The sequence below is a fragment of the Chelonia mydas genome, chromosome 6 (genome assembly GCF_015237465.2).
Source record: "Chelonia mydas isolate rCheMyd1 chromosome 6, rCheMyd1.pri.v2, whole genome shotgun sequence".
NCBI classification, from domain to species: domain Eukaryota; kingdom Metazoa; phylum Chordata; order Testudines; family Cheloniidae; genus Chelonia; species Chelonia mydas.
The window spans coordinates 119314632-119340918 of record NC_051246.2 but is presented as its reverse complement, the minus strand read 5'-3'; the positions used below and the strand labels follow the sequence as shown (position 1 = coordinate 119340918).

The following is a 26287-nucleotide window of genomic DNA, read 5'->3' as shown; positions in this document are numbered from 1 at the left end:
GGGCCCTGCCCCCACTCCACCCCTTCCCGCCCCCTCCCCTGAGTTTGCCGTGCCCTCGCGCCTCCCCCCCCCCCCAAGCCTCCTGCACGCCACGAAACAGCTGATTGGGCAGTGTGGGAGGGAGAGGGAGGCGCAGATCGGCAGGGCTGCCCGTGGGTGGGAGGCGCTGGGAATTGAGGGGGGGACTGATGTGGGCTGCTGACGTATTAGTGTGGCTCTTTAGCAAGGTACATTGGTAAATTCTGGCTCCTTCTCAGGCTCAGGTTGGCCACCCTGATGTAGATCATCAGATGGTAACCTCTTTCAGGCACACTCTCCATGCTCTGCATTTGAACTGGTGCTGGAGAGGTGAGGGGTTCAATAGCCAATTTTCAGTTACCCTGAGATGTCCTTTGCTAGTTGCCAACATTTGCTATGGGAAAGAAAAAGAGTTCTGAGCACGGCAGTGTGAAGATGCGTACTCTGTGTCTCTTGGGAAGGCACAGATCATTATTCTTGGTCCTCCTGGTTGACCCAACAAAGCATACAAAGGCTTTTGGGTGCCCTCCACATGCCGGAGCATCTTCCTGTAGATGCAAGGTAAACACTGACCCAGAAATCGGCTTTAAACGTTAAATGTTGGTCTAAGCATGATGTGGCTGATGATGCAGGCAGTGTGGCCTGCTTTAGGGGGTGGAGGGAGAGACGCAGACACCTGTTCCTGACATAGTGGAGGGGGACAGTTGTTGACTTGAAAATGTTCTTCCTAACAGTCCCAAATAGGAAGCCAAATGCTGTGCTGTAGCCACCTACAGGTGTATTCTTGTTTGCCTGAAAGAATGGTCCCATGGTTAGGGTGGGCTGGGACTTGGGAGATTTGGGTCTGTTCCAGACTTCCTGGGTGACTTGGCGCAAGTCACTTAGCCTCTCTGTGCCTCAGTTCCCATCTGTACAATGGGGCTAACAGCACTGTCCTACCTCACAGCAGTGTTGAGGATAAATAGAATAAAGACTGTGAGGTGCTCAGATCCTATGGTGACAAGGATTATACAAGCACCTGAGATAGATAGAAGTTACTTTATTATCCCTATTACTCTAAAACACGCATGTCTGCGACAAACCATAGCTCCCCCTCAAAGCGACATGATCCTTCAAAGGCGGCCTGCAAATATATTACCAAGAACAAAGCCACTGGGATTGGCCTCACTCCCATTGATGGCAGTGGGAGTTTTGCAACTGATTTCAGTGAGAACAGAATCAGGCTCATCGTCCCTTTATGAAGGGGCTGAGAGGCATCCTGCTATCTGGGGCGTAAGCAGTGCATAAAAATACATGGAGCCAAATTCAGCCTGAGTGAAATGCAACCTGAACTGGGATTGCATCCTCCCTCCCCAAGGCTGAATTTGGTCTGTTTGATTTCATTTCTGGTAATATATTTACGGAAGAGTTATGCAACCATTTCATCCTGGTGTGAGAGCTGCCACGAAGGGTCAGGCTCTGGCTCTGTCTTGTTTGAGCTAGATAGCAGAAGAGAGCTGCAATCCTGTGAAAACACATTTTATTTCTGAAGTGTTTGTACATTGTGTATGCAACGCACATGAATAAAACTGCCACCTGCTCCATGCTGATAACCGTGGCTCAGAGCATCAGTCATGTGTGCTCCCTGGCATAGCAGTTCCCTTTGTAAGGAAGTTGCTCCTAAAACTCTGTCTTGACCTAAATTTGTGAAATTCTGCATACTCTGGCGGTTGCTATAATAGCCTCCATAGCACTTCCTGAGCTCACATAGGTATGGATTCTTCAGGATCTTGTTCAAATCGAATTAGCATTAGCACTGGCTACCGAAAACCTCTGAGACAGTTATTCTGTAAATTCACTCCAGAATGCATGCGTTGTTTTTATTTCCCTTTATGAACTTGACCCTGGCCTGCAGACAGATGGGATGAGCCCAGATTACATCCTGGGATTCGTGCGCTGCCGGCCAAGGATAAATGGAGCCCTTAAAAGGGCCCTCGCTGTGTTCATTACTCCATTGGCAGACCTGTATCTCCACTGTCATTGCAGGAGCTATTTGGCCCCGCACCATCTTCCCTCATAGCTCAGTACAGATGGCCTCCCGTGCCTCGTTGCGCGGTGACATTGTTGATAGGGATGATGTGCAACAAATTATGTGGGCATACAAGTAGGTGGAAACTTTCTAATATGCCACACTAATAATAATGCTCATTTCTAATGCCACGCAGCTTTCCCTCGAACTTCTGCCCACACGGCAGCCTACTTAGCTCACAATCCTATGTGCATGCTAGACAATTAGCGGTTGATAATGAAGAAAGCCATGGGAACCAGCAGGAAAATAATAGCTTACTCCAAATATATAATGAAATGTAATTAGCACAGACAGTAAAACAGACAATTTATGGGGGGGTTTTGTAATTAAAAAGTACCAGTAAATACTCCTATTGCAGAAAGCTTGGAATCAATTGGAATGAAAGAACCATTGTCTGGAATAAGATTTTATTCAGAATTTAATCCTTGGGAGGCCAGCTGTAATGAACTGGAATAAGATTTTTCCTTGTACACTCTCCAGCCAGTGGAAGTACTATGTATGTCTTAGGTGCACTGAGAAACTTCCAGTGTGTGTTTTCCTGTTCTAGGTGAAGGAGCTCAGTGTGTTTCTAAAATGGCTGTGAAACTCACACCAAGCCAAACAGCAGGCTTGAAATCCTGACTCCCTCTCCTGACTCCCTCCCTGACTCCCCCTGGCCCCAATTGAAGTTAGGGGCAACGTTCCTGTTGACTTCAGTGGGGCCAGGATTTTACCCCTGGTATACTGGACAGTTCCTTCTCTGCATAGTGTAGTCACTCCCTATAATGCAAAGATAGTTTGTTAGTGTGGGTACAGTAGTGACAGGATTGTAGCACCCTATGCCTGGAACATCCGCCTTCAGATATTGCTTATAAATCTCACTTCCATCACAGACCTTCTTTTCTCCAGATTTATCCCCTCAAATGGTGTGCTCCGGTTTTCTAGACTGTGCATGAACAATTGCATGTGCAAAAACAATGTGTGCAGTTGGGAGACCTAATTTGCACCCACCATCATATTAAAGCATTTAATTAAAAAAGCGGGGGTGGGGGATGACAAAACGGAAAGTGTCTATAACAAAGCACATCTCAATCTCGTACTATCATCTTTCTGCTGACATAGCTCCACCACTAGAATACGTCTGCATGTCACACCTTTGTAATTAGTTTATCCTCACAGCACCGCTGGCAGGTAGCAGGGTACAATTATCTCCACTTTACAGAAAAGGAACTGAGGCATAGAGGGATGAAGTGGCTTTCCCAAGGTCACACAGGAACTCAGTGCTAGAGCCAAGGACAGAACACAGATCTTCTGAGTCCCCGTGCAGTGCCTTAACTACAAGACCATGTTTCCTGTCATGGTGTTTCTTCACTTGCTCCGAGGCTCTGTCATCTCTTTCTGTCTAACGTAGGCCATACCCACTGTGGTCAAAATCTGCTCCTTTTCACTTGTCTGTGAAGCCCCTATGATGGTATATAAACAATGGTGGCTGCAAACTTTTGTTCTGTTACCTCACCCAAAAGATTATGAAGGACAGGAAGTGCAAAAAAACCCAAAAACAGAAAAACCTTTTGGCGCAATTTCTCACACTTGCTTTCAGCCCCGAGGCGTGAGTGTGAAGAATAACCCGTCAGCTGAGGAATGACAGGAAAGAAGGGTTGGGAAATCTGGAAAGCAATTAGGATACGCGCACAGGTGTGTGTGTGTAACTTTATTTCTTGTGCTGATTGATGCACATACCATACAGCATGAGCTTGGCTACCCACACAACAGGGTACATTATCCCAGCTGGCCATCAGATGCATTGATCTGAATGTCTCTTCCCAGATACAGCATTCAAATGCTATCATGTGCACCTCGCTCAGATGCACTAAGGCACAGATTGCTGGCACTCAGCACAAGTAACTTGGGGGTTTCCACATGCAGGAGAAGAGAGGCTTTTGATGAGTTCTGGTGGCAGATGCCTCCTACCTTTTGCAGCTAGCCTGTCCAGGGATAGGGGAGACCAGAGTGGCCCTGGTTTTCCCCAAGACTCTTATTGCAGTTTGTTGCTGGAATAAGTTCAGCCCCTGCAGCATGGACACCCCCCACTTTCCGCACAAGTCTTGCCCCTTTTCTCCCTGGCAGCAAACAGGCAGATATGCGTATCGACTCTCTCCTTGCCAGTGTGAGAAGAAGAGCCTCTCAGACCTGTGTTTGTGGGGCATAACCTCCTCCACTATAAGAGCAGCTTCACCCCAGTTTGGGTGGATACCAAGTCATAACTTGGCCTGGAGCTCCCCACCAGTCCTTTCAGACAGCCACAGTAAGAAGCTGTTCTATCCAGGCCACAAACTGAGGCCCAGAGGTGTGGTCTGCACTGTGGTTTTTGTTTTTTTCTGGGAAGCTGACCCCTCTTGCTAGCAGCTTGGTAGCCCCACCAAAGGGTGCAGCGATTGGAGCCCTACTGTAGACATGCAGTGTTGGTGTGTTTATCACCATGACATTTACACCTGCTCTGAGCAGGTTTAGACTGCATATTCTTCAGAACATTGGAGGCAGATTGGGGCGCTGTCAGCGGGAGAAAATGGAAGCCAGCTATTGGAGACTCAGCCAGAGAGATCGAGTGCCTCAGCCAAGCTCAAGGTCTAGTGGCCAGAACCCGGGCTCCTGACTGATTGGAAGCGCCTTAGGCATTCATCATTTTGTGTCCTGCTCATGACAATAACATCTCCTCCTGCAGCCATTAGACATCACTCCCTCCCCCTCAGATCACTAAAAAACCTTGTGGTCAAGTCTCCAACTCGAAAGCTTACGTTAAACGTATTCCCCAGATATGCCAGTTGAGACAGTCAGAGGATGGGAGGAGAAGTGGGGCTTGCATACATGGCTACAGTTCTTTTTCCTGCCAGAGCTGTATTCGGTGAAGGAAAGGGGTCAGTGGGGGTGGGGGGGAGGGCAAAGGAGGCTTTATGCCAGCCTTGCACCTCTTTCTATTCCAGAGTTGTGCCACAAGGCTGTTCTAAGTTCTGCTTAACTACCACAGCCACCTAAGGGCTGTTGCAGCAGGTGAAAAGAGCAGGGGTGCAATGGCACGGCTGCCTCACCTCCTTCCAGGGCACTGCCCCAGGATATCCCTTCCTCCAGGGAATGGGGCAGGGGCAGAGTTGGGACACAGAAAGCCATCCTGGGAAGCCTGTACACTGAGATGGTTTCCTGGCTGAGAGATTCGCCCTCTTTACAGACCGACCCTTTTTTGCTGCTGGACTGGTCCAAAAGATCAGTATTGCATGGTGGAACTGGACCAGTTACATGCCTCAGTACCTAGGGGAAAGAGGGCAAGTAAAGCATAGACTTGGAGGAGCTACGGCTTGTTCAGACTGGTGTGAGCAAGATCAGAATCAACTCGCCAGTTTCTGCTTTACCTCGGCATTTCTCGGCTTTGCTGGGTTTCATTCCAAGCTGTGTTAATGTTTTTTCAGTGTGGCTTGTTTCTGAGAAGTTGTGATTTTTTGTTTCTAATTAGCCACATCAGTCTGTTGTTTATAACCCTCCCTCCTGCAGTCCCACTACCTGCTGTCAGTACAGGAACTGAAGACAATTCAGTCCTCTTCACCCTTGAATACTTGCTCAATCAAATCTTGTAAACCTCTAGTTGAGTACATGATATGCGGTGCTGACTCTGGTTGTCTTGTTTCTTGCTGCCTGCCTCTTCAGTGAGCCATAGCTTCAAAATCAGCATATGCCACCAATGTTTCATTTTGATGGGGTCTTTGACTTGAACTGTGCAACTGAACTTCGCAGCCATCTGATGTTAATTTAGTAATGACTGGAATATGTTGAATTATTTTGCAGATGGTGCTTACGCTTTTTGACATATGTGCTTTTGCCACCTGTACTAGATGATCTGTGTAATGTCTGTCCTTGCTTTTGGCATTTCAATGTGCGTGATGCGAGACTGCTTTAAAAGCTTTTCTGCTAGCATCTGTAATTCTTTCCAGAGCCAACGGCTCAGGCAGAATGCAACAAGCAGAAATAAGAGAATGTTTCTCTACAGTTTAACATGCAAATGTTGACTTACAGGGCCACTTTCTCAGCTGAGGTAGAGCCAGTGATGTCACTAGTTAATTGAGGTCCAGGCCCGAAGTCGGCAACAAGTTACACCTGCTGGGGATGTGGCCTTGTATTGTTCAGAGTTATAATCATGATTTTGGAGCTTGTGTCTTATTTCAACAAAGGAAAAACATTTTAACAGGATACATTGAAGAGACAGACACATTTCCCAGGTTCTTAGTAAATGGCAAAGGAATTCTCCCGTACCAGAGACATTCTCCATCTGTGATGGTCTTATGTATTTTTGGAGGAAGTGCAAAAAATGTCCAAAGGTATTTGCCTTTAGTACCTCTCTGTCTGCCAAGAGGTTCAGCCACTTACTCCTCTCACCCGCCGCAAAGAAAATGAAATCTCTCCTTCAATCTCCTTCCAACTTGAAAAGATAAATGCTGTTTTGTCACCCTTAAGACATAGCACTCCCTCTTTGCGTGTGGCTGTGTATGCATGCTTTATGACCAACTTTGCCCCAGTGAGCCTGAGCCTGATTACACCCGCGTGAATTGGGAGTAACCCTATTGAAGTTAATGGAATTGCACTGGTGTATGCACCTGATTGATCCAAAGCCTGTGGAAGTCAAGGGAGTCTTTCCGTTGTCTTCAGTGGACTATGTATCAGACCCGGAGGGAGAGCAGAATCAGACTTATTGTGGAATTTATCCCATTGTTTATGTCACCAGTAGATTTGGCCCAATATGGAGGTTGCATCCACTAACTACAGGCTGCATTCCGCTGAATTTGGCTTCTTACGCATTTGGGAGGGCATGGGCATGGGTATGGGGTGGAGGTGAGTTAACCACACTTCGCTAGGGGACAAGCATTTCCAGTTGCAATAATATTTTATTTCTTTGTTTTTGTCACTAGTTACTCCAGAGGCCATTGGGTTCTTGTCTGCAGTTGGAGTATTTATTGTCCTCCTCACAGTCCTTTTCCTCTTAATCAACAAGAAACTGTGCTTCGAAAAGATAGGTGGACTCCCATGCTTGGAACAACCAGGGAGACGAAAACACTACAAAGAGAGGTCGGGGGTTCATGAGGGCCTGGGTAAGCATCATCATTATCTCAGTGCCTTTGATGTACAGAAACTCACTGAGGCTTTGATTAAGAAGAGAGTAGAGCCATTTTACTGTCTAGTGTTGTTTGTGGGGAAAATAGCTGGGGTTTGAGGTGCGGTGGCGTAACCTCTAACAGTAGATATAATGAATAACACAGTTGCTACAAGGGACCTGTCCTTTTTGTTGTCTTGAGCAATGTTCTCTTGAAAAATGGAAGAAAAACATTGGAGAAAACACATTTTTCCATTGTTATCTTGTGGGAGTGCTTTGGTAGTGCAAAGAACAGAAAAATCTGGGCATTTCTGGTGTTTCCTCAGAGCAATGTGAATGTTGTTTGCTCAGTGTAGGATGCTTCCATCCTGACTTCCTGGCATTAGCTGTCATACATATTATCCTGCATTAGTCCCATTCCAGAAACATATATTAGGCAGATCCGTGATGACACTCTGAGTTACTATAGCTTGGAGGGAAGGCTTATGGGGGAGTTTTACTTTTCTTGGTTTGGTTAAGAATGTCGGCACGTAACCTGGCATTTTCAGACGTGCTCAGTTCTTACAACAGAACCAGACTGATTTTTTCAGAAGAGCTCTTCTCCTATTTAGGCACCTGAATACATGGCTACATTGGGAGCTGTAAGCCCTTTTGAAAATCTGACCACAGGTGTCTCAGTGGGAGGTGCTGAACTGCATGCAAATCTGGCCAGTAGCTTCCTAAATGTTATGGTGGGACAGAAAAATGCTAAGTAAATGTTCTCTAGGGTAATGTTAATGCCAATAATGGGGGACATTTCATAGAAGTTACCTGTCATGTATCAGAAAGTTCTACAATAAATATTTAAAAATATATATGAACACGCACAAATCTATACTTAAAGAGGCACTGCCAAGCTGCTAGGCTAGAATTTGACCTGTCTTTAATATTTTTCTCAGATTTGCTTGCAAAGTCAGTTGCATCTTAGACGTGTTTGGGTTTATCTGCCAGAATATATCCTTCAGTGTGCTTTTAATTAAATGATGGGGCAAGATGTCCAGTCTTCAAGATTAGTTATAGAAGGGCCTAACCCTGTTAGGACTTAGGTCCCAATCCTGCCATTCTCTTCATGTGGATTGGCCACAGACCTGTGTAAAACCTCATGGACTTCACTGTAGCTATATCCAGTTGGCCGGGATCCACCCACTTTGGGGCCTTAATAACAAGCAAACAAATGCTTAGACACAAGTTGACACAGCAGTCAATGGGACTACTTATAAATTTAGTTAGACATGCCAGTAAATCTTTTTAGTAACAAAGCTATTGGGACTCACCCAGAATGAGGGCTCAGCTTGCACGTAATATTTTCCCTTTTCTTTTGGGGCTCTGTGTCATAAATTTAACATGACTTTAGCATAGATTTTTCTGTATTAAAAGAAATTTAACCGTATTAGTTTTAAGTCTTTTTTTTTTTTTTCTGGCAAGTAGTACAAGAGTGTGGCTTTTTTTAAAAAATGACACATCTCTCAGCAATGTGTAGGTGTCGACATTCTTTTGAGCTGTCAAAGACTATCATGCAAACATATATTTACGATGCCTTTTAAAATGTGAATTATTAATAAACAGGGTGGATTTTTTTCCCCTCCCAAATTTTGAAGGCATAAAATTGCTGCCAAGCTGAAGCACTCGGTGGCAATTTTCATTTCAAAGTAAATCTTCTACGACTGAGTAATAAACCCTTGAAAACATGGGTTTATAATGGAAACACTAATTCAACTTTAACTACAGCTGTGCCATACAAGCAAAATACCATACACGTTAATGAGGTGCTAAATCTGATACCGAAGAGGAGTACATTGTAATCATTAATTACAATGGGAGATTACTGTCGGAGCCTATGTTCTCCTTTACAAAGTAAAACAGTCAGGAAAAGTTGAAGTTAGAGCAATTCAAAATGTCAGCTTTTCTATGGTTCAGTTAATTTTGATGTATTATATAGGTATTTTTAAGATATGCTTGCAAAAGGACCAGGATTTCTTACAGACATAAACATGAAAGAATGGACCAAAATCTAATGGTTACATATCACATCATATGGCACCTGCAGAAGCCTACCATCTAAGCTGATAATGGGGTTGCCAGGTGGTCTGAATCTAGCAAGGCAGCTGTGGTTTATGATGAAATCATTCTATGAGATAGCTGTAGTTAGTGTAACTAAGGAAATCTCCAAATATTACTGCTAACAAGTAGAATTTTTTTTCTACCAAGGAATTTGATTTTTGCTGTGGTAAATATGTGTTTGTATATACGTATGTGTATGGGTATATATTATTACAGTATATAAATTACTTGTGATTCTGTTTTTCAGTTCTCTTCTTTATTCTTCTTGGTGGAAGGTTGCCTTTATTATTAAAGGGCCAGATTCAATAAAAACCTCTGCTTCTTATTGTTATGATGTAAATTGTTATGGTAGTAAGTAGGTGATGGGTAGATATGGTGAAATAGTGAAATCGAGCCATCGAGATTTGGAATGGTTGAAACACTTCTTCTGTCCATTACTGAAATTGGTTGTATAACTGGCCAAATCGAAGGGCAAATGTAGGGAATCAAATTTTAATCTCCACTACACTAGTGTACATCTGGAGTACCTTTATTGACTGCAGTGGAGTAACTCAGATCTTACGTTAATGTGAAATAAGTTCAGAATCTGTCCCAAGAAGTTTAATGGCTCTCTGAATTTGATGTACATGACAATCTTCACTTATATCCTTACTGGATTTGCTGTTGAATGTTGACCTATCTAACAATAAAAATAAAGTTGGAAGGAAAAATAAATCTGCCTGGTTCATAGATTGTAGGTTCTCAGGTTAGCCTTATATATAAATGAATGTCTTCCAGTGCCAGGAATCTGAACACAGATTTGTTTGAAGTTGGCTGTATAGTGGCAAAAGGAGTTGAGTGAAATACGTGTTTTCATCATTGTGAATCTGAGACACACATCTGGGCATTTTAGTCCTGATTTGATTGTAATAGAGGGGCCTGTGTCTTCCTGAAAGGAACAATACACTTGAAGAATCTTTATGGAAAAAGAAGTATTAATTGAAAACCCTTTAGGAAACTCCAGAACAATGACTCGTAATTACTGTTACGCAGTGAGTGTCATTTGTGGTACTTGAGGCTTTTGTGCCTAGTACTAGAATTCCTCTTTCTGACCTTAACGATGAGCTGCATTCTGGACCATGATGCTTTGCCCCTGATTGTCTCTCTTCAAGTGTGTGTGCACTCCAAGCCATGGTGGAGCAGCCAAGAGCAGTTTTGAGTTAGAGTGTGTGCAGCTGAACAGAAGGAGTAGGCGCTAACTGCTGGGGTGCTAAGCCTTAGCATGGTTAGCTTGTGCAGTTTCCCTCCGGGAGTCAATAGCCATTGCTGGAGGAGTTGAGGGGGGAAAGAGGAAATATTTTCCCTTTGAACTATACCAGTGGTTCTCAAACTTTTTTTTTCTCGGACCACTTGAAAATTGCTGAGGGTCTCGGCGGACCACTTAATGATCTTTCCAAATGTTGTTTATACCGTTAGCTAACTATTGTAAAGCGCTTTAGATAAAAGTGCTATATAAAAAAACCTTAATAATAATTAAAGTTTTTTTGTTCTACAAATGAAAGCACACAACTCTTACTTTAATATCAGTAGTCTTACCTTTCTAATGCAATGGATGTGCCCTCTCCCCTGCCACAGCAGCCACAGCCCTGGAGCTGGGAAAAGTCTCCTCTTTCTCTGGTGGCTGCAGCCCTGTACGTCCCAAATTCCCCCCCACCCCCTCTTCTCACCCTACTGCCTCCTCCCACCTACCTCCTGTTCCCCCCAAGGCTACCACCCTACCTTACATGTGCGTCTTCTCCAGGGTCCAGGCACCGAATAAGTGGAGCCATACCTGTGTGGCTCCACTAATTAGATGGGTGGCCCTTCATTCTCTCATGTGTGGCTGCCCAGGTGCGCACCTTAGAGGGAACTATCTGCGGACCACCTGTATGGCGCTCGCAGATCTCTGGCAGTCCACGGACCACAGTTTGAGAACCTCCGATCTATACAATGGAAGCAGGGTTAATCTTGTTCCTGTGCAGAGGGTCAGTACAAGACCTGTGCTCCACTTGAAACTAAAGTGAACTCAACTGTACACCTTAGTTGGAGGGTGTACAATGCTGCAAAGGCCCTTCGCATGGGGTGACTTTTACCCTGGAAGTGGTGAAAGTTTACAATGCTGCAAGTTTACTTCAACTGCAAAGTTCAGGAGCGAAACCAGCTTGTTTGCAGGAATATGTAACAAGCACAGGGCAAACCCTTGTGTACATTACCATATCTAGCCACAAGCTGCAGTGCTGTGACTCATAAAAGAAGACAATCCACTTCGTGTTATATCTTGATTTAGCACTTTTTATATTGATGTGACCTATTCCAAAGTGGAGCAGAATGATCAATCTTATAGCGCAAACTGAAGGCCAGAGAAGAAAATTCTGGTCTCTTGACTCCGCTTTACACAATTTACAGAGGAAAAAAAGCACAGAATTCTGCATTTTCCTCAAATAATTACCATATTGCCAACCCACAAGCATTCAAAAATCACAAGTTTCACCCCCCTCCCCCAAAAAATCAGGAGACCACTTAAAATCATAAGTAAACAAAATGGGGGTGGGGTGGATTGGTTTTTATTTATCTTGGGGTTTTTTAACTCTTAGAGTGCCTCAGTTTGTGTTTTCAAACTTTTCTCCTAAGCCACAGGGGATAGAAACTGGTGAAATCTTTACATAGTTACTTGACTGCAGGAGCTGGGCTTTTAGGAAAACACCCAATATCACAAGACTTGGAATAAAATAATGAGGGTTGGCAACACTGCATTTTTGCCTTGCTTTCTCAGTGTCCCCTTTTGTCTGAGTCCTCCATGGAACCTGTCGTAGGAGCAGAGGCCGTGACCATCACGTACTGACACCAGGCTAACCCTTATGCCTACTCATAAATGAGGAAGAGGAAGGGGAAGCAAATGGTGGCAATAATTTGCACACTCAGTTTACAGACTGTGTAGACTGTCTTCCTCCAACAGCACAATCAATAGTGAAAGAGATTTGTGTCTTTCCAGAGCAGTAAAGTTATGGCTGCTGTTAGCATTGCTTACATTAGCAGTAGCCCCTAGAACTGGATCCCTGCCTCAAAGAGCATAGAATCTAACTGGAAGCACTAAAGCACAAGTGAGTGACACAAGCAGCAAGTGGGAGGAAGGAGGAGGGTAACTGCAATGAGGCCACGCAGTTGCCTGGAAAAGGCTTGTGGCTCTGAATTCTTTTAAAGGCAGCATAGGTAATGGCTAGAGCACTGCTCTGGGATCCAGGGGACTTGGATCCTATCCCTGGTGCTGCCGCTAGCCTGCTGGCTGTCTTTGGGCAAGTCACGTCTCTGCTCTGTGCCTCAGTTTTTCCATGTGTAAAATAGAGATAATGATAGTCACTAAAGTGCTGTGAGATCTGCTGATGAAAAGAGCTATGTAAGAGCTAGGCATTATTATTACTATTTCTTAATGAAGTGTTTGAACATATAAATACCATACTGTTTCTGTCTGTCCCACAGCCTAGCCAGCGTTAGGTGTCTGATTTCTGTAGGCATCATGACAGAAGTGGATCTTGAGAGGGTGGGGGGTTGGACGTATGGGTCAGTTCAGGGACTTAAAGATCCGCCCATGCCTAAGGGGCATTGTGAAAAGGAGTGGAGAGAGGTGTGTCTAAAAGTATGTAGCATGTGGAATAATGTGTGGGTGTGTTCCCACACTGTTAACTGTGCAGCATTTGCTGGTGGTCCTTGGAGAGCCGACCACCTAGAGCTCCACAGATATAAGGGGGAGATGAAAGGAAAGCAACAACAGATACTGTGATTATAACTTTTTTTCCACAGGAGTTAAAAAAATCTTTCAGAGTAGCAGCCATGTTAGTCTGTATTCGCAAAAAGAAGAGGAGTACTTGTGGCACCTTAGAGACTAACCAATTTATTTGAGCATAAGCTTTCGTGAGCTACAGCTCACTTCATCGGATGCATTCAGTGGAAAATATAGGGGGGAGATTTATATACACAGAGAACATGAAACAATGGGTGTTACCATACACACTGTAAGGAGAGCGATCACTTAAGATGAGCTATTACCAGCAGGAGAGCGGCGGCGGGGGTGAGGGAAGAAGAAAACCTTTTGTAGTGATAATCAAGGTGGGCCATTTCCAGCAGTTGACAAGAATGTCTGAGGAACAGTGGGGGGTGGTGGGGCGGGAATAAACATGGGGAAATAGTTTTACTTTGTGTAATGACCCATCCACTCCCAGTCTTTATTCAAGCCTAAGTTAATTGTATCCAGTTCGCAAATTAATTCCAATTCAGCAGTCTCTCGTTGGAGTCTGTTTCTGAAGTTTTTTTGTTGAAGAATTGCAACTTTTAGGTCTGTAATCGAGTGACCAAAGAGATTGAAGTGTTCTCCGACTGGTTTATGAATGTTACAATTCTTGACGTCTGATTTGTGTCCATTTATTCTTTTACGTAGAGACTGTCCAGTTTAATTTGCAAACTGGATACAATTAACTTAGGCTTGAATAGAGACTGGGAGTGGATGGGTCATTACACAAAGTAAAACTATTTCCCCATGTTTATTCCCTCCCCCTCCCCCCACTGTTCCTCAGATGTTCTTGTCAACTGCTGGAAATCGCCCACCTTGATTATCACTACAAAAGGTTTTCTTCCCCCCACCCCGCTCTCCTGCTGGTATTAGCTCACCTTAAGTGATCACTCTCCTTACAGTGTGTATGGTAACACCCATTGTTTCATGTTCTCTGTGTATATAAATCTCCCCCCTGTATTTTCCACTGAATGCATCCGATGAAGTGGGCTGTAGCTCATGAAAGTTTATGCTCAAATAAATTGGTTAGTCTCTAAGGTGCCACAAGTACTCCTTTTCTTTTTGCGAATACAGACTAACACGGCTGCTACTCTGATACTTTCCTAGGGTTACTTTTCCATGCAAGCAATTGCTGTACTTGCCACAGGCTTGTTACATGATCACAGAGCAGAGGGGAGATAGGTAGGCCATGTGCTTGCAAAGCGTGGGGACTCGGGAGTCAGTCGGTCTAATTAGGTGGGGTCTGCACTATGAAAACGGTGTGAGAGCCCTTGTGTGCGCGTGTGAGCACACATACACTCATGTAGATGCTGAAAGTTACTTGCTGTGCCACCTTCTTGTTACTATTCAGAAACAAACTATCCAGTTGTGCTCATTTGACAAGTGGTCAGAGAATTTCTAAAGACCTGATTCTGGTCCCATATTGATTTTACACTGATGTAACTCCATTCACTTCAGTGGAGATGCTCCTGATTTACACTGACATCGGGTCAGAATCTGGCCCTCCACTATATCACAGGCAACAGAATATAGTCGAGATGTGTTTCTCCCTACTCTCCACTTACCTCAGATTCCCCCAAGAACATAATTATTGATTGCATTAGCACCTATGAGTACCAGTCGTGGACCAGGACCCCATTATGCTAAGCATACGTGTCATGGATCTGGTTTATGCCCTGTTAACGCATCTCCTGCGAGTAACACTTTCGTGTGCTGGATCCCCTGTGACTCTGAAGCCGGGCTTTTGGGTGCCAGCTATCCCTGTCTCTCTCTGGTTATAACCACACAGCAAAGACAAACCCGCAGCTGACTCGGGCTCTTGGGGCTGTTTCATTAATGTTTAAATGTCTTGGCTCGAGGCTGGAGCCTGGGCTCTTGGACCCTGCAGTTTGGGAGAGTCCCAGAGCTCAGGCTCCAGCCCAAGTCCAGAAGTCTACACAGCAATGAAACAGTCCCACAAGCCCAAGTCAGTTGGCACAGGCCAACTGCGGGTTTTCTTTGCTGTGTTGACATACCCTCCAGGGCTCCCTGCAGCAAGTCCTGCCAAGCCAGACTCCTATGAGAGACTCCCCGCACTTCTGGGCGCAGTGTTCTCAGTAAGTTTCTGCAGTGACACCACAACACAAGCCTTTGCAGAGGAAGGGAACAGTTTATCAGTTACCTGGAATACAGACTCTGACCATCCTTGGGTTAGCATGAAAGAGGTGGAAGCCAGGGCCTGCTTCCCTGTGCTCCATCCCCACTCTTTGTCTCTCCAAAGAGAGCCCTGTGGCTGTGTCTCTGAGGCCAGTTCTTAACACAGGTTCCTGTGTCCATTGTCCTTCCGTTGCAAAACTGTGCTGTGTTCACATATTCAGCTACCTCTGCAACAAACATGTTGATTCTAGCCCAGACGGTTCTAGTGGCTATATATGTCAAATACCTAACGTGATCTCACATATCCCAGGGAGAAAAATCCGTTCTTCCCCCAATGGATAGCAGTGCAAGGTGCTCGGTACAGAGTCATGCAGATACTTCATAAAATATTAAGGGCAATTCTCACATTTGTCAAAGATGTATAAACACAGAACAAAAAGACAGTCCCTGCCCCAAAGAGGTTACAATCTAAGTAGAATACTAATGTGTCTATATATGGAATAAGTAGTTTGGATCACACCGAGCAACTCACAGAACGGAATAAACCCTTTGGGGTCAGGTTGCAATCAAACTGTCCTGCTCGGATTTAATGATGCTACTGCAGATGTTATTTCACGATGTTTGCGTTTAGGAATTGCAGAAACATTTTTCATCTTGTTTTCATACTATTTCTCTACATTGTAGACAAGCCTGGATTTGTGAAACAGCTCCTACCTGTTATGAACAATTAACATCACGCTTACACAATAGATCTTACTATCGCTCTTCCCTCCTGCCCCCCGTGATAACTGTAGGGGACAGTAATTTGTAGTTGCCATTCTTTTACAAAAAGAGTGCACATGACAAAGGATCAGCAAGAAAGGAGGCTAAATATCCTGACAAAAATGTGTTTTGTTATCGGGAAATCAGTTTTTAAAACAAATCCTGGCACAACTCCAAACATAGCTAGCTGCATGCAGAGCTGTGATGAGAGGAATAAGAAATTTCAGAATTCACTGCTTGGGCTCTAGAGCCTTCTCAGCCTCTGATCCTTGTTTTATATTGCACCCATTACTGTGATATCCTGTTTTGGGAGAAGTTCTCGAGAGTTAAAGCATTTATACTGCTCCTTTGCCTTCGAAAGTCTGTGTGATTGATGTACCCTCAGATACTACAGTGATCAGCGCTTGATACATATATGTAGAAATTTACATGGTGGCCCCTGCCCTTCCCCATCTTTTACTTCTGGGGGCATTCTGTGCCAAAATATTACAAAAATTCTGTGCATACTGGCCACATTGGGATTGTTGGGTGACTTCTTGGCAGCAATTTGCCAATTTTCCAGCTCCGCTGCACAAGGAAACTAGGGTTACACAGTCTCCTCCACCAAACCCCCAATACGAGGGGACCTTTGAGGAACAGGCGGCTCGGGTGGACAAAGAGGCTACCCCTCAAATCCCAGGTTCATCTTCATCTCTGGGTGAGGCAGTCATGCCTCCACCACCATTTATGGCCAATGATTTTCATCTATTCCGGGACCTTGTGAAGAGGGTGGCTGACACCATCCAGATACTGTACTTCTTGAGGAAGTTAAAGACTCTCATCACAAACTCCTGGACACTTTGCATTCCGTGACACCCACTGGGGTTGCACTACCCATTAATGAACCACTCCTGGATCCAGCAAAGACATGTGGCCATGCTGCCAACTTGTAAGCAGGTGGATAAGAAATATTACGTTGCCCCAGGAACTCAGAATTTCTGTTTTCCCATCTCCCTTCTAATTCCCTGGTGGTGGATGCTCTAAACAAGTGGGGTAGACAGAATTACTCCAGGTGTGCTCCATAGGAAATGGCCAGAAAAGGTAAGACCTTTTTGGATGGAAGCCTACTCATCTGCAACTCTCCAATTTCAGTTCACAAATTATCAGGAGATTATGGCCAAGTATGACTACATTAATTACAACAAGTTTGCATCCTTTTTTGATCATCTTCCTTAGGAGCACAGAGAACACTTCCTTCTGGGCCATCATTAAGGAGGGTCAATTATCAGCCAGAAGCTCTCTCCAAGCATCCTTGGATGCTGCAGACACTGCTGATAGATCCACCTCCACAGCAGTTGTCATGTGCAGGGTGTTGTGGCTCCAGTTGTTGGGATTCCCAAGAGAGGTTCAGAATACTGTTGAGGACCTCCCATTTGATGGTCAGAAGCTCTTCTTGTGACCTATGGAGAACTTGGGAACTATGCATATGCTGAAGGACTCCAGGGTCATGTTGAGGTCTCTGGGTGTATATATATCCCTAGAAACAAGAAGAGAGTTAGCATGTCTCAAACAACCCAGAGATCACGCCTGGCTCAGTTCCCTGGTTTTCACAGAATCACCAATTCCATGGTGAGAGAGAGAGATTCCAGAGGAGAAGAGCTTGCCACCCTCCTTCAGTGAGTACCTACTCATCATCGGAACGGCAATTTTGACAGGTTGGCCAAGGCTTTGTCTCCTCTGTCATCTCTAGTTTGCAAGCTCCAACCTTTTGCCCACCTCCCCACTTTGGAGATTGCCTTTCCCATTTCCAACAGGTGTGGCGGTGTAGGTATCTCTTACGTGACTACACTTAGTCAAGAAGTACACTCCCTCTTTTGTTTAGGAATGATAGAACCAGTTCCGTCACCTCACAGGAGGAAAGGGTTTTACTCAAAGTATTTTCTCATGCCGAAGGAGGACGGAGAGTGGAGATTGTTCTGAGATCTAAGCTGACTGAACAAATTTGTAAAGTCTCAGAAGTTCCTGATGGTGACTCTGGCAGCTATAATCCCTTTTCTAGAGGCAGGAGATAGGCATCCTTTAGGTCAAGGGCCAAAAACCAATTTCCTTATAGTGACATATCCCGAGCACAGGGGTTACCTGGATTTCACCATGGGCTAGAATAATTTTCAGTGCTGAGTACTTCCCTTCAGCTTCTCTTCAGTCTCAAATAAATTTTTCAAGGGTTTAGCAGTAGCGGCTAAAAGTCATTTAGCCTTCAGCGAGAAGTAATTTTAGTCTTCCCATATCTTGAAGACTGGTTAGTACTTACAAAGCAGTACTAACTTCCACCTAGACAGCTCTCGTCCTCTTTCAGGAGTTGGGTTTCCAGCTAAACTTAAATAAGTCCAAGTTAGCCCCTGAACAGAGAATACATTTCATAGGGACATGTTTGGATTCATTGGCAGCCAGGGCCTTCCTTCTCACAGACAGATTCATAACTTTGTTGAATCTGGTCAGGACAATTCAAGGACGCAACTGTACTACAGCAAGGAACTGTTTGCAGCTCCTGGGTCATACAGCAGCTTGCATCTTAGTGATCAATCATGCAAGATCATGCCTCCACTGCTTTCAGGGCTGGTTCAGGAGGATGATCTATTCCTCAACAACAGCTTGGACAAACAGGTTACAGTTTCCCTCCAGGTGAAGAACTCCCTGGATTGGTGGAAAGGCCAACACAGTATCTGCATAGGCATCCCTTTCATCTGCCCAGCTCCAGCAATAACTGTGACAATGGACACATCACTGTTTAGGGTGGGGAGCACACACCTCAACACACTCACAACTCAGGGCAGATGATCATCTCAGGAAACTGATCTCTGTATCAACGTGTTGGAACTCAGGGAAGTCAGGAGTGGCTGCCTTCAGTTCCTACCCCTTATCAGTCGCAAATCAATCAGGAGCAGGATGGATATGTACCGTGCGTGTTCTATATCAACACACAGGGAGGAGCAAGATCACCCTCCCTATGTACCAAAGCTATAAACTAGTTATGGAAGTTATGGAGTACAGCCCATCAGATTCAGATCTCAGCTGTTTACCTTCCTGGAGTCCAGAATGTCACAGCCAATAGGCTCAGCAGGTACTTCTCCCAGGACTATGAATGGGAGTTGGACTCTCAAATCCTTCTTGGGATATCCCAGAGGTGGGGACTTCGCCAGGTGGACCTATTTGCCATGTCCAGCAACAGGATGTCCCTTATTTTGCTAAAGAGGAGCCTAGGTTGCCTCTCTTTTTGGGAGATGTCTTTCTCCTTCTTTGTACAAAGGGCCTGTTCTACACATTGCCTCCAACAACACCAATTCTAAGAGTGATGAACAACATCAGGCAGGACAAGGCCAGGGTTGTCCTTGCAGTATCAACTTGGCCAAGGCAAGGTTGGTGTCCTTACGTGCTTTACCTGTGTGTCCAACCAATGTTCAAGCTTTTGACCGTCCCTCATCTCCTCTTCCAGGAAATGGGTCTTGTGTTTCAGTGCAACCTAGGGGTGAAGTAGGGCTCCAAGCATAGCTCCCAGACGGTTCATGGGATTATAATCCACCTGCTCAACAGGAGTACAACAAGTATTATTAAACAGTAGAAGGGAATCAAATAGAATTACTTATGTAAGCAGAGTCAGGATGAGCTCCACCCTGACATCTGGTAGTGAGTTGTGGCAAGTTGTGGAAAAGAACTTCAGGGACTGATCTCATTTGCATAGGCACACCCACCCCACCTAGCATGAGCCCATAGCTGCCCAAATGGTCACTTTGGCTGCTGTGGGATCCCCAGTTTCTCTGTTATTGGGGCAGGAAGAATAAATTGTTGTTATCCTGATTCTGTGAATCAAGGACAGTGGAACTGTACTTGGCCTTTTGTTATGATGAAGGGACTCGCCATCAACTAAGTAGCACTCGCTAGGCAAGGGACATGGGTTCCAAAACTCAGTGAATTGAGAGAGGCTGGGGACAGGTATTAATACCTGGTGGTATGGGCCCCCTGGTGAGGGCCTTACATGCTAATTGCACTTCCTCCTCTCTCCACTGTGGAATATCAGAGCTAATTTTGATTCCATTAGGAGTCTAGTTACAAACTGCTGAGCTGAATTCACTTTGAACCAATGGTGCACCAGTACTAAGCTCCCCTACTACAAGCTGAAATCACAAAAGAGCTAAACTTACTCAGAGCTGAAATCACTGAGTGTTGTGTTAAGTAGGGGGGAGCCTGAAGATATATTGCGGAGTAGTTTGCGGGACAGCTGGCGGAGCAGAGCAGTTTTCGGGATGGCTGGAGTGACTCATGGGACAGCTGGCAGAGCAGAGCGGCTGGTGGAGCGGAGCAGTTTGTGGGACGGCTGGTGGAGCGGAGCGGAGCCCCATGGAGAGGTGGGGCAATCGGCTTTGGACCACATAAGGTGCCCCTTAACCCCACCCCCCATCTCCACCCAGGTTGGGAGGTAAAACTCTGCAGATAAACTTTCAAACTCTGGTGCTGCACTGACCAGGGACAGAGACTTTTGGGACTTTGGGAGACTTTGGGTTGCTGGACTCAAGAACCAAAGGGAAAGGGCACGCCCCAATTTGCTTGGGGTGGGTTTTTTTGCTCATGGGTTGTGTTATGAATCCTGTTGGTGGTGTTTCCCCAACATAATGCCACATTGTTTCTCTGTTATTAAAAGGCTTTTGCTACACTCTGTGCTTGCGAGAGGGGAAGATTGCCTCTTGGAGGCACCCAGCGGGGGGGGGGGGGGGGGGGGGGGGTGGAGGGTACATATTTGTCCCAGGTCACTGGGTGGGGGCTCGAGCCGGTTTTGCATTGTGTTATTGGAATGGAACCCCTAGATACTGAACCCGGCCCTTGTTGCTGCCAACTCTGACAGGCAGAAGGGTTGCACTTAAATTCAGAAATGGAAGAGGTTCAACCACTGATGTCACCATCACCACCCTGTGCCTGAATCTTCTCCGCTCTTAGCCATCTGCTGGACTTAAAAAACTGAGTGTATCAATTAGCTCTGTTAAAGGTTCATCACCCTGCGATATCAGCTTTTCATTTTCCCCGAGATGGGTATTCCATTTTTGTGCACCGTATGTCCTTGAGATCTATTAAGGGTCTGGCTAATCTTTATCCACAGGGTAAAGATGCTACTATGATTTGGGATCTCAACCAGGTACTTAAATATCTTATGTTTGAATAAGATATTTATTCTGTTTGAATCTATGGCGACCTGCTTCTTGCTTCACTTATCTATAAAGACTGCCTTTCTAGTAGCTTTCATGTCAGCCCATAGGGTTGGAGAGATTGGAACCTTGATGGCAGAACCCCCATTTATAATGTTTTTCAAGGACAAGGTCTTACTATCACCACACCCTAAGTTCTTAGCTAAGGTGCTGTCGGATTTACACCTGAACCAGTCTAGTCATCTACCTAGGAATGGAATGATGGTACATCCGACAGTTACTGTCATGACTGGGATGTTGGGGGGTCAGGCCTAGTAGTTGAAGTGGGAGTCAGGCCTAGTGGTCAGAGCAGGAGTTGGGAACCAAGAGTTGAGCCAGGGATCAGAGTCAGGAGGAAGCAGGGCTGGAGCAGAGTGGAACAGGACAGGAGCAAGGCTGGGAACAAGGCAGGCACAGGAACACTCGCAGCTGCGCACATAAGAATCGAGACACCAGGGACCTGCTGCTGAGCTTAAAACAGGCCTGGTCTGCTGGCTCCCTTCAGCCAATCAGGTGGGCAGGTCAATCAGGTGGTCCTGCCGCAACTCGTCTGAGCTCATTTATCTGCCTGGAGGCTGGGCTGGCTCGTCCTCAGGCTCAGCTGAAGGAGGTCACTCCTTACAGTTACCATTGCTCATAATATAATCTATAAAGAAATCAGTGTATTGATTGTAGGGATTTCATAGTGATGGTTGTGGTGCTTTCTCTTATATGCCTAACATCGACCCTTCTACCCATCTGATTTTCTAAAAGAAAGGAAACAATTAATAACTACACAGGCTATTTAGCCTGAAACGTCTCGCGAGAGGGAGAAAAGGTTGGGGATGTTTGAAGTGAAGCTGATAAGCTGTTTTTTGGTGGGTTTTTTGAGATATACACGTTAAAAATAAGTGGTACTTGCTCCCACCAACGTTTCACTTATTGTTCTCATCAATTTTTCTCCCTCTATAACTCAATTTTTAAAAATGTGAGTTGAGATTGGTGAAGTTATTTAAAACGAAAATTCTTAGCGTTGGAAGGGCCTTGCTGTGACGCACGTTGACCTTCTGCCAGGGGGCACCAAGAGGTCGTTGGCTCACAGACGTGAGCGAGTAACCCCTCACAAAAATGCAGAAAGGTTTTGTTCTCTTTATTTTTAAACCAACTATTCCATTTTAGAAGCAATGTTTAGCTACTGTGCTTAGCAATCATCGCTGGATAGAGCAAACCCAAATCACCCTGACCCAAAAAACCCCGAAAGGCCTAACTCTCTCCTTCCAAGCTGTCAATGCTGCCAGTGTCCCCTAACAACGTCTACAGTGCAGTGACTCATCACTAGAAAAATCTGCAGCACACTGAAAACATATCATTTGGAGATGGTGGAAAATGAATTGAATTCAGAGTCAAAACAAATATATCATATGAGGATGAGTGGCTGGATGGGAGCCGGGGGGACAGTGAAGGGAATGGGCGTGATTGATTGCATGGGAAATATGACCTTGGTTTAATAGGCCACTGAAATCAATGGCAAGCTTCCAGTTGACTCCAAGTGGCATTGGATCAGCGTCTGCGCATGTACGGAAAGGCTTTGTGACCGCCATTAACTTTTAAAAACGTATTGTCAAAGATTTAGTCATCCGCACTTTTATCACCGGGATAATGATTATATTTTTAAGCATGCTCTAATGACGACAAACATCTTGGAGATTTCTGCAAAACAAACCATAGCCAGTTAAATGAACGTCATTTGGCAAAATAATCAGTCATGGAAGGTGCAGATTGAAAAGGTAGACTGAGTCATCCACGTCTAATTCAGTGGGGAGCTACTCTCTAAAAAAAGACTGGACAAAAGACTCTCCCTAGTTTTATGTATCCCAGGAAATGGGGCTCCTGTCAGTTTCCTTTGGATACTATTCTGCAGCCTTATACATATAACTGTTGAGAGGTTTTCTTGATGGTCCCCTTCTATTTTCCCTTTCTTAATGTATAATTCTTCTCTCTTTTGGGGTGAAACCCTGGCCCCCTTGAAGTCAGTTATATCAGTGAGGCCCAGATTTCACCCCCGGGATGTGACGGAGTAGGGAGTATTAACCTGGTAATGTTGCAGGGGAGTTTTACTCGTTTACTGTCTGCATTAATACTAGATGGAGATGGGAAATCAGGGTGTGACTTCGCTGAGGGATGACAAGCACCTAAAGGGTGGCGGCTGCCCTTCATAATCTGAGCCCAGGAGGGGGTGACACCAGGTGACACCTTCTGCCCTGGGAAGCTGGGCAAAGGCTGGAGGAGGCTGCTGGAAGGAGTTTCAGTTTGGAGCTTGCTGGTGAAACAGGCCCAGCACCTGGGTCAGGGCTCCCCACCCCCCAGGAAGGACCTGACTGAGGGGTCCTGTTTTCTGTACCTACTAGCTCTGTTTTAGGCTCTGGTCCTGTTGTCTAATAAACCTTCTGTTTTACTGTCTGGCTGAGAGTCACGGTGAATTGCAGGGAGTGGGGGGTGCAGGGCCCTGACTCCCCCACACTCAGTGACAGTCCCCCTCTGTTTCCCTTTCTTAATGTAGTTATGCCTATCTATATTGCCCTGTGGCACACTGTATAATTCTTCTCTCTTTTGGGGTGAAACCTGGCCCTCTTGAAGTCAGTGGAATCAGTAAGGCCCAGATTTCATGTAAACATTTTTTCCCCCTTGTAGTTGTCACTGACCCAAGCAGTACAGGTGGCTTAATCTTTCCTCCTAAATCCATTAGCTTTCTGGCAATTTTTGTTCCTCTTCTCTGAACTCCCCCTGAATTTGCTGATATCTTTCTGGTAATGTGTGGAAAGATTTTTCAAAGGCACACAAAGAGCAGATGTGCCAGAGGCATGCAGAGAAGGGCCCATTGCCTTCCTGCAGTCCTTATGAAGATGAAAAAATGATACACATTCCTGTTTTGGATTGAGATTAGTTTTAAAAATTGAGATATTTAAATCTCTCTCCACACACTACTTCCAGAAAATCAGAAACTGTCTTAGGTTCTGGTTCTGCAAGGTATGTAAGCACATGCCTAACATTAAGCCTCTGACTAATCCCACTTAATTCAACGGGACTGCTGACAATGCGGAAAGTTAGACATGCTTAACTGCCTTGCTGAATCAGGGCCTGAGTGTAGAAAATGGTTATGTTTCATTTAAACATCAAAAGAACATTGTGGTTACGCTCAGCTTCCCCTTCCTCTGCCAACAATTGATGTCAAAATGCTCCTTTTAAACCTTCTCATAGAAATGAATACAGCCTATTGACTTGTGTTCCCCCACGGGAACCGACATTTGTGTAGTGAATGGCTAGAGCATAGTTTTGGGAGTGGGGAGTGCTGCTGCTGTCTGACAATGATTGACTGTGTGACCTTTAGGCAAGTCAATTAAAAAATAAACAAACAAAAGACTTTCTGTGCCTCAGTTTCCCCATCTTTAAGGTGGATATAATATGATACTTAACTCAAGGGGGCATTAAGCGAATAAAGGTTTGTAAATGCTTTGAGAACCTTGGCTTAAATTTGTTATATAAGCACAGAGTATTTTTATATAGATCGTTCTGGTGCTAATAGTGTAATGTATGAGCACCACGAGAAGTGCTGGCGTTCAAATGGTCTCTATTTAAGTTTTTGTCATAATGGCTTTTATCTCGCTGCTGTAGGATTATCTGGAGTTCTTTGCTGTCTGCTGCAAAATGCATGCCTTGCTGTGTAATCTTGGATTTCTGGTGGTGGCTTAGTGGCGGTATCTCTAAGCTGGTGGACGGGTTCTTGCCTTTCCTTCTCTCTAGGCTGGATAGTTTTGATAGATAACACATAGACGCTGATGGACAAGTGATTTACGGTAATCTCTTATAATGCTTATTCTATAGCTCACAGAATTGTAAGTGTGGCATGCTGGCAAAACTGAACAACTGATCATCAGATACGGGTCATGGTATAAGCATGGCTTCTCAGAATGCTCAGAGTTTCCTCCAGCCACTCTCCTCCTGGATGTCACGGATGTATGAAGCTGTCCAGCAAGTGGGAGACTCCTTATCTGCTTCATTGGTCAACTTGAGCAGAGTGGACCACAAGTCGGAGGAAGATGGAAACCAGGACTTAGAAGACAGTGACGGCAGTTACAAGGACTACTCTGAAGATTCAGAAGATGAAGGAAGCTTTAGCCAGAACATGAAAGATGCTGAACACGTGCATCCTGAAGACGGTGACTTTCCATCAACAAGTCATGATCTTGATTCCCAGGCACCTGCCCGGGGCTCCGACATGGATCTGCAATGGCAGAAAAGAGTGAGAAGCGGCACCAGCTCCTTAGAGCAACGTCCAGACGACACCAGCTCTCTGTCATCCCAGGGGTTTTACCAAGAATATGACGACCACCAGCTGCTAGGTATGCTTCCTACCATACCTGAGGAGGAAGGCTACCTCAACAGGCAGATAAGGGACCTTCAGCGTGAACTTGATATGCCTGGCTCATTAGAAAATATTAATGGAAAGGCATGTGTGGAAGGTAAGATGGTGGTTACCACCCGGCAGCATTATGTAAGAGGGCCCATTTCTCTCCTTTGACTTTGATTGATTTAGTTATTAATCTGCTCATTTTATTTTACATCATCTCTTGTAGATTTCTCACAGCTTCAAAATCCCCAAACCAACCATGCTAATGGCCCTGATTCTCCTCTGTCTTTCAGAATTAATTGCATTAAAGTGAGTGGAGTTCAACGGGTGTAAAGACACGGTAGGTTAGAGGAAAATCAGGTCCTGTTACCATATTAAGAAATGCAGTTCATTTCCCGCATTTATTCAATTCAGGCTCATGAGCTTGACATGTTAGTGTGCTGTGGATTTCAGCCAAAATGCTTCAGGTATCAGAACCCTTCAAAGGGAGCTTTTCACCTTAAGCCTTCACTTTGAGAAGCATCTGTTTGTACATCATTGCTTAAAAAAAAAATGAAACCTTGCCAGGAATCTCAAGATGTTTCTGTGTGGCTTGCTGTGAAATGCGGTACTGAAGGATAGATGTGTTTCGAGAGTTACAGGTGAAGTATTCCCAGATCACTTTTTCTCCTCACAACTTTTCAAATGA

General features: G+C 45.0%; 1 protein-coding gene across 6 annotated transcripts in view; it reads left to right on the top strand.

Moving 5' to 3' along the window:
* SYT16 (synaptotagmin 16) overlaps nt 1–26287 on the top strand; it is a 141663-nt gene that overhangs the window by 67375 nt on the left and 48001 nt on the right. For 2 of the 6 annotated variants that reach the window (XM_043549381.1, XM_037901130.2), the window contains exon 2: nt 7018–7197. The exons of 1 other annotated variant lie outside the window; for it this stretch is intronic. In XM_043549381.1, coding sequence (XP_043405316.1) covers nt 7018–7197 — 180 coding nt within the window. Of the gene's footprint in view, nt 1–7017; nt 7198–25073; nt 25712–25892; nt 25940–26287 lie in introns of those variants that run through there. 3 more of the 6 variants (XM_007072458.3, XM_043549383.1, XM_043549380.1) reach the window with 3 other exon arrangements.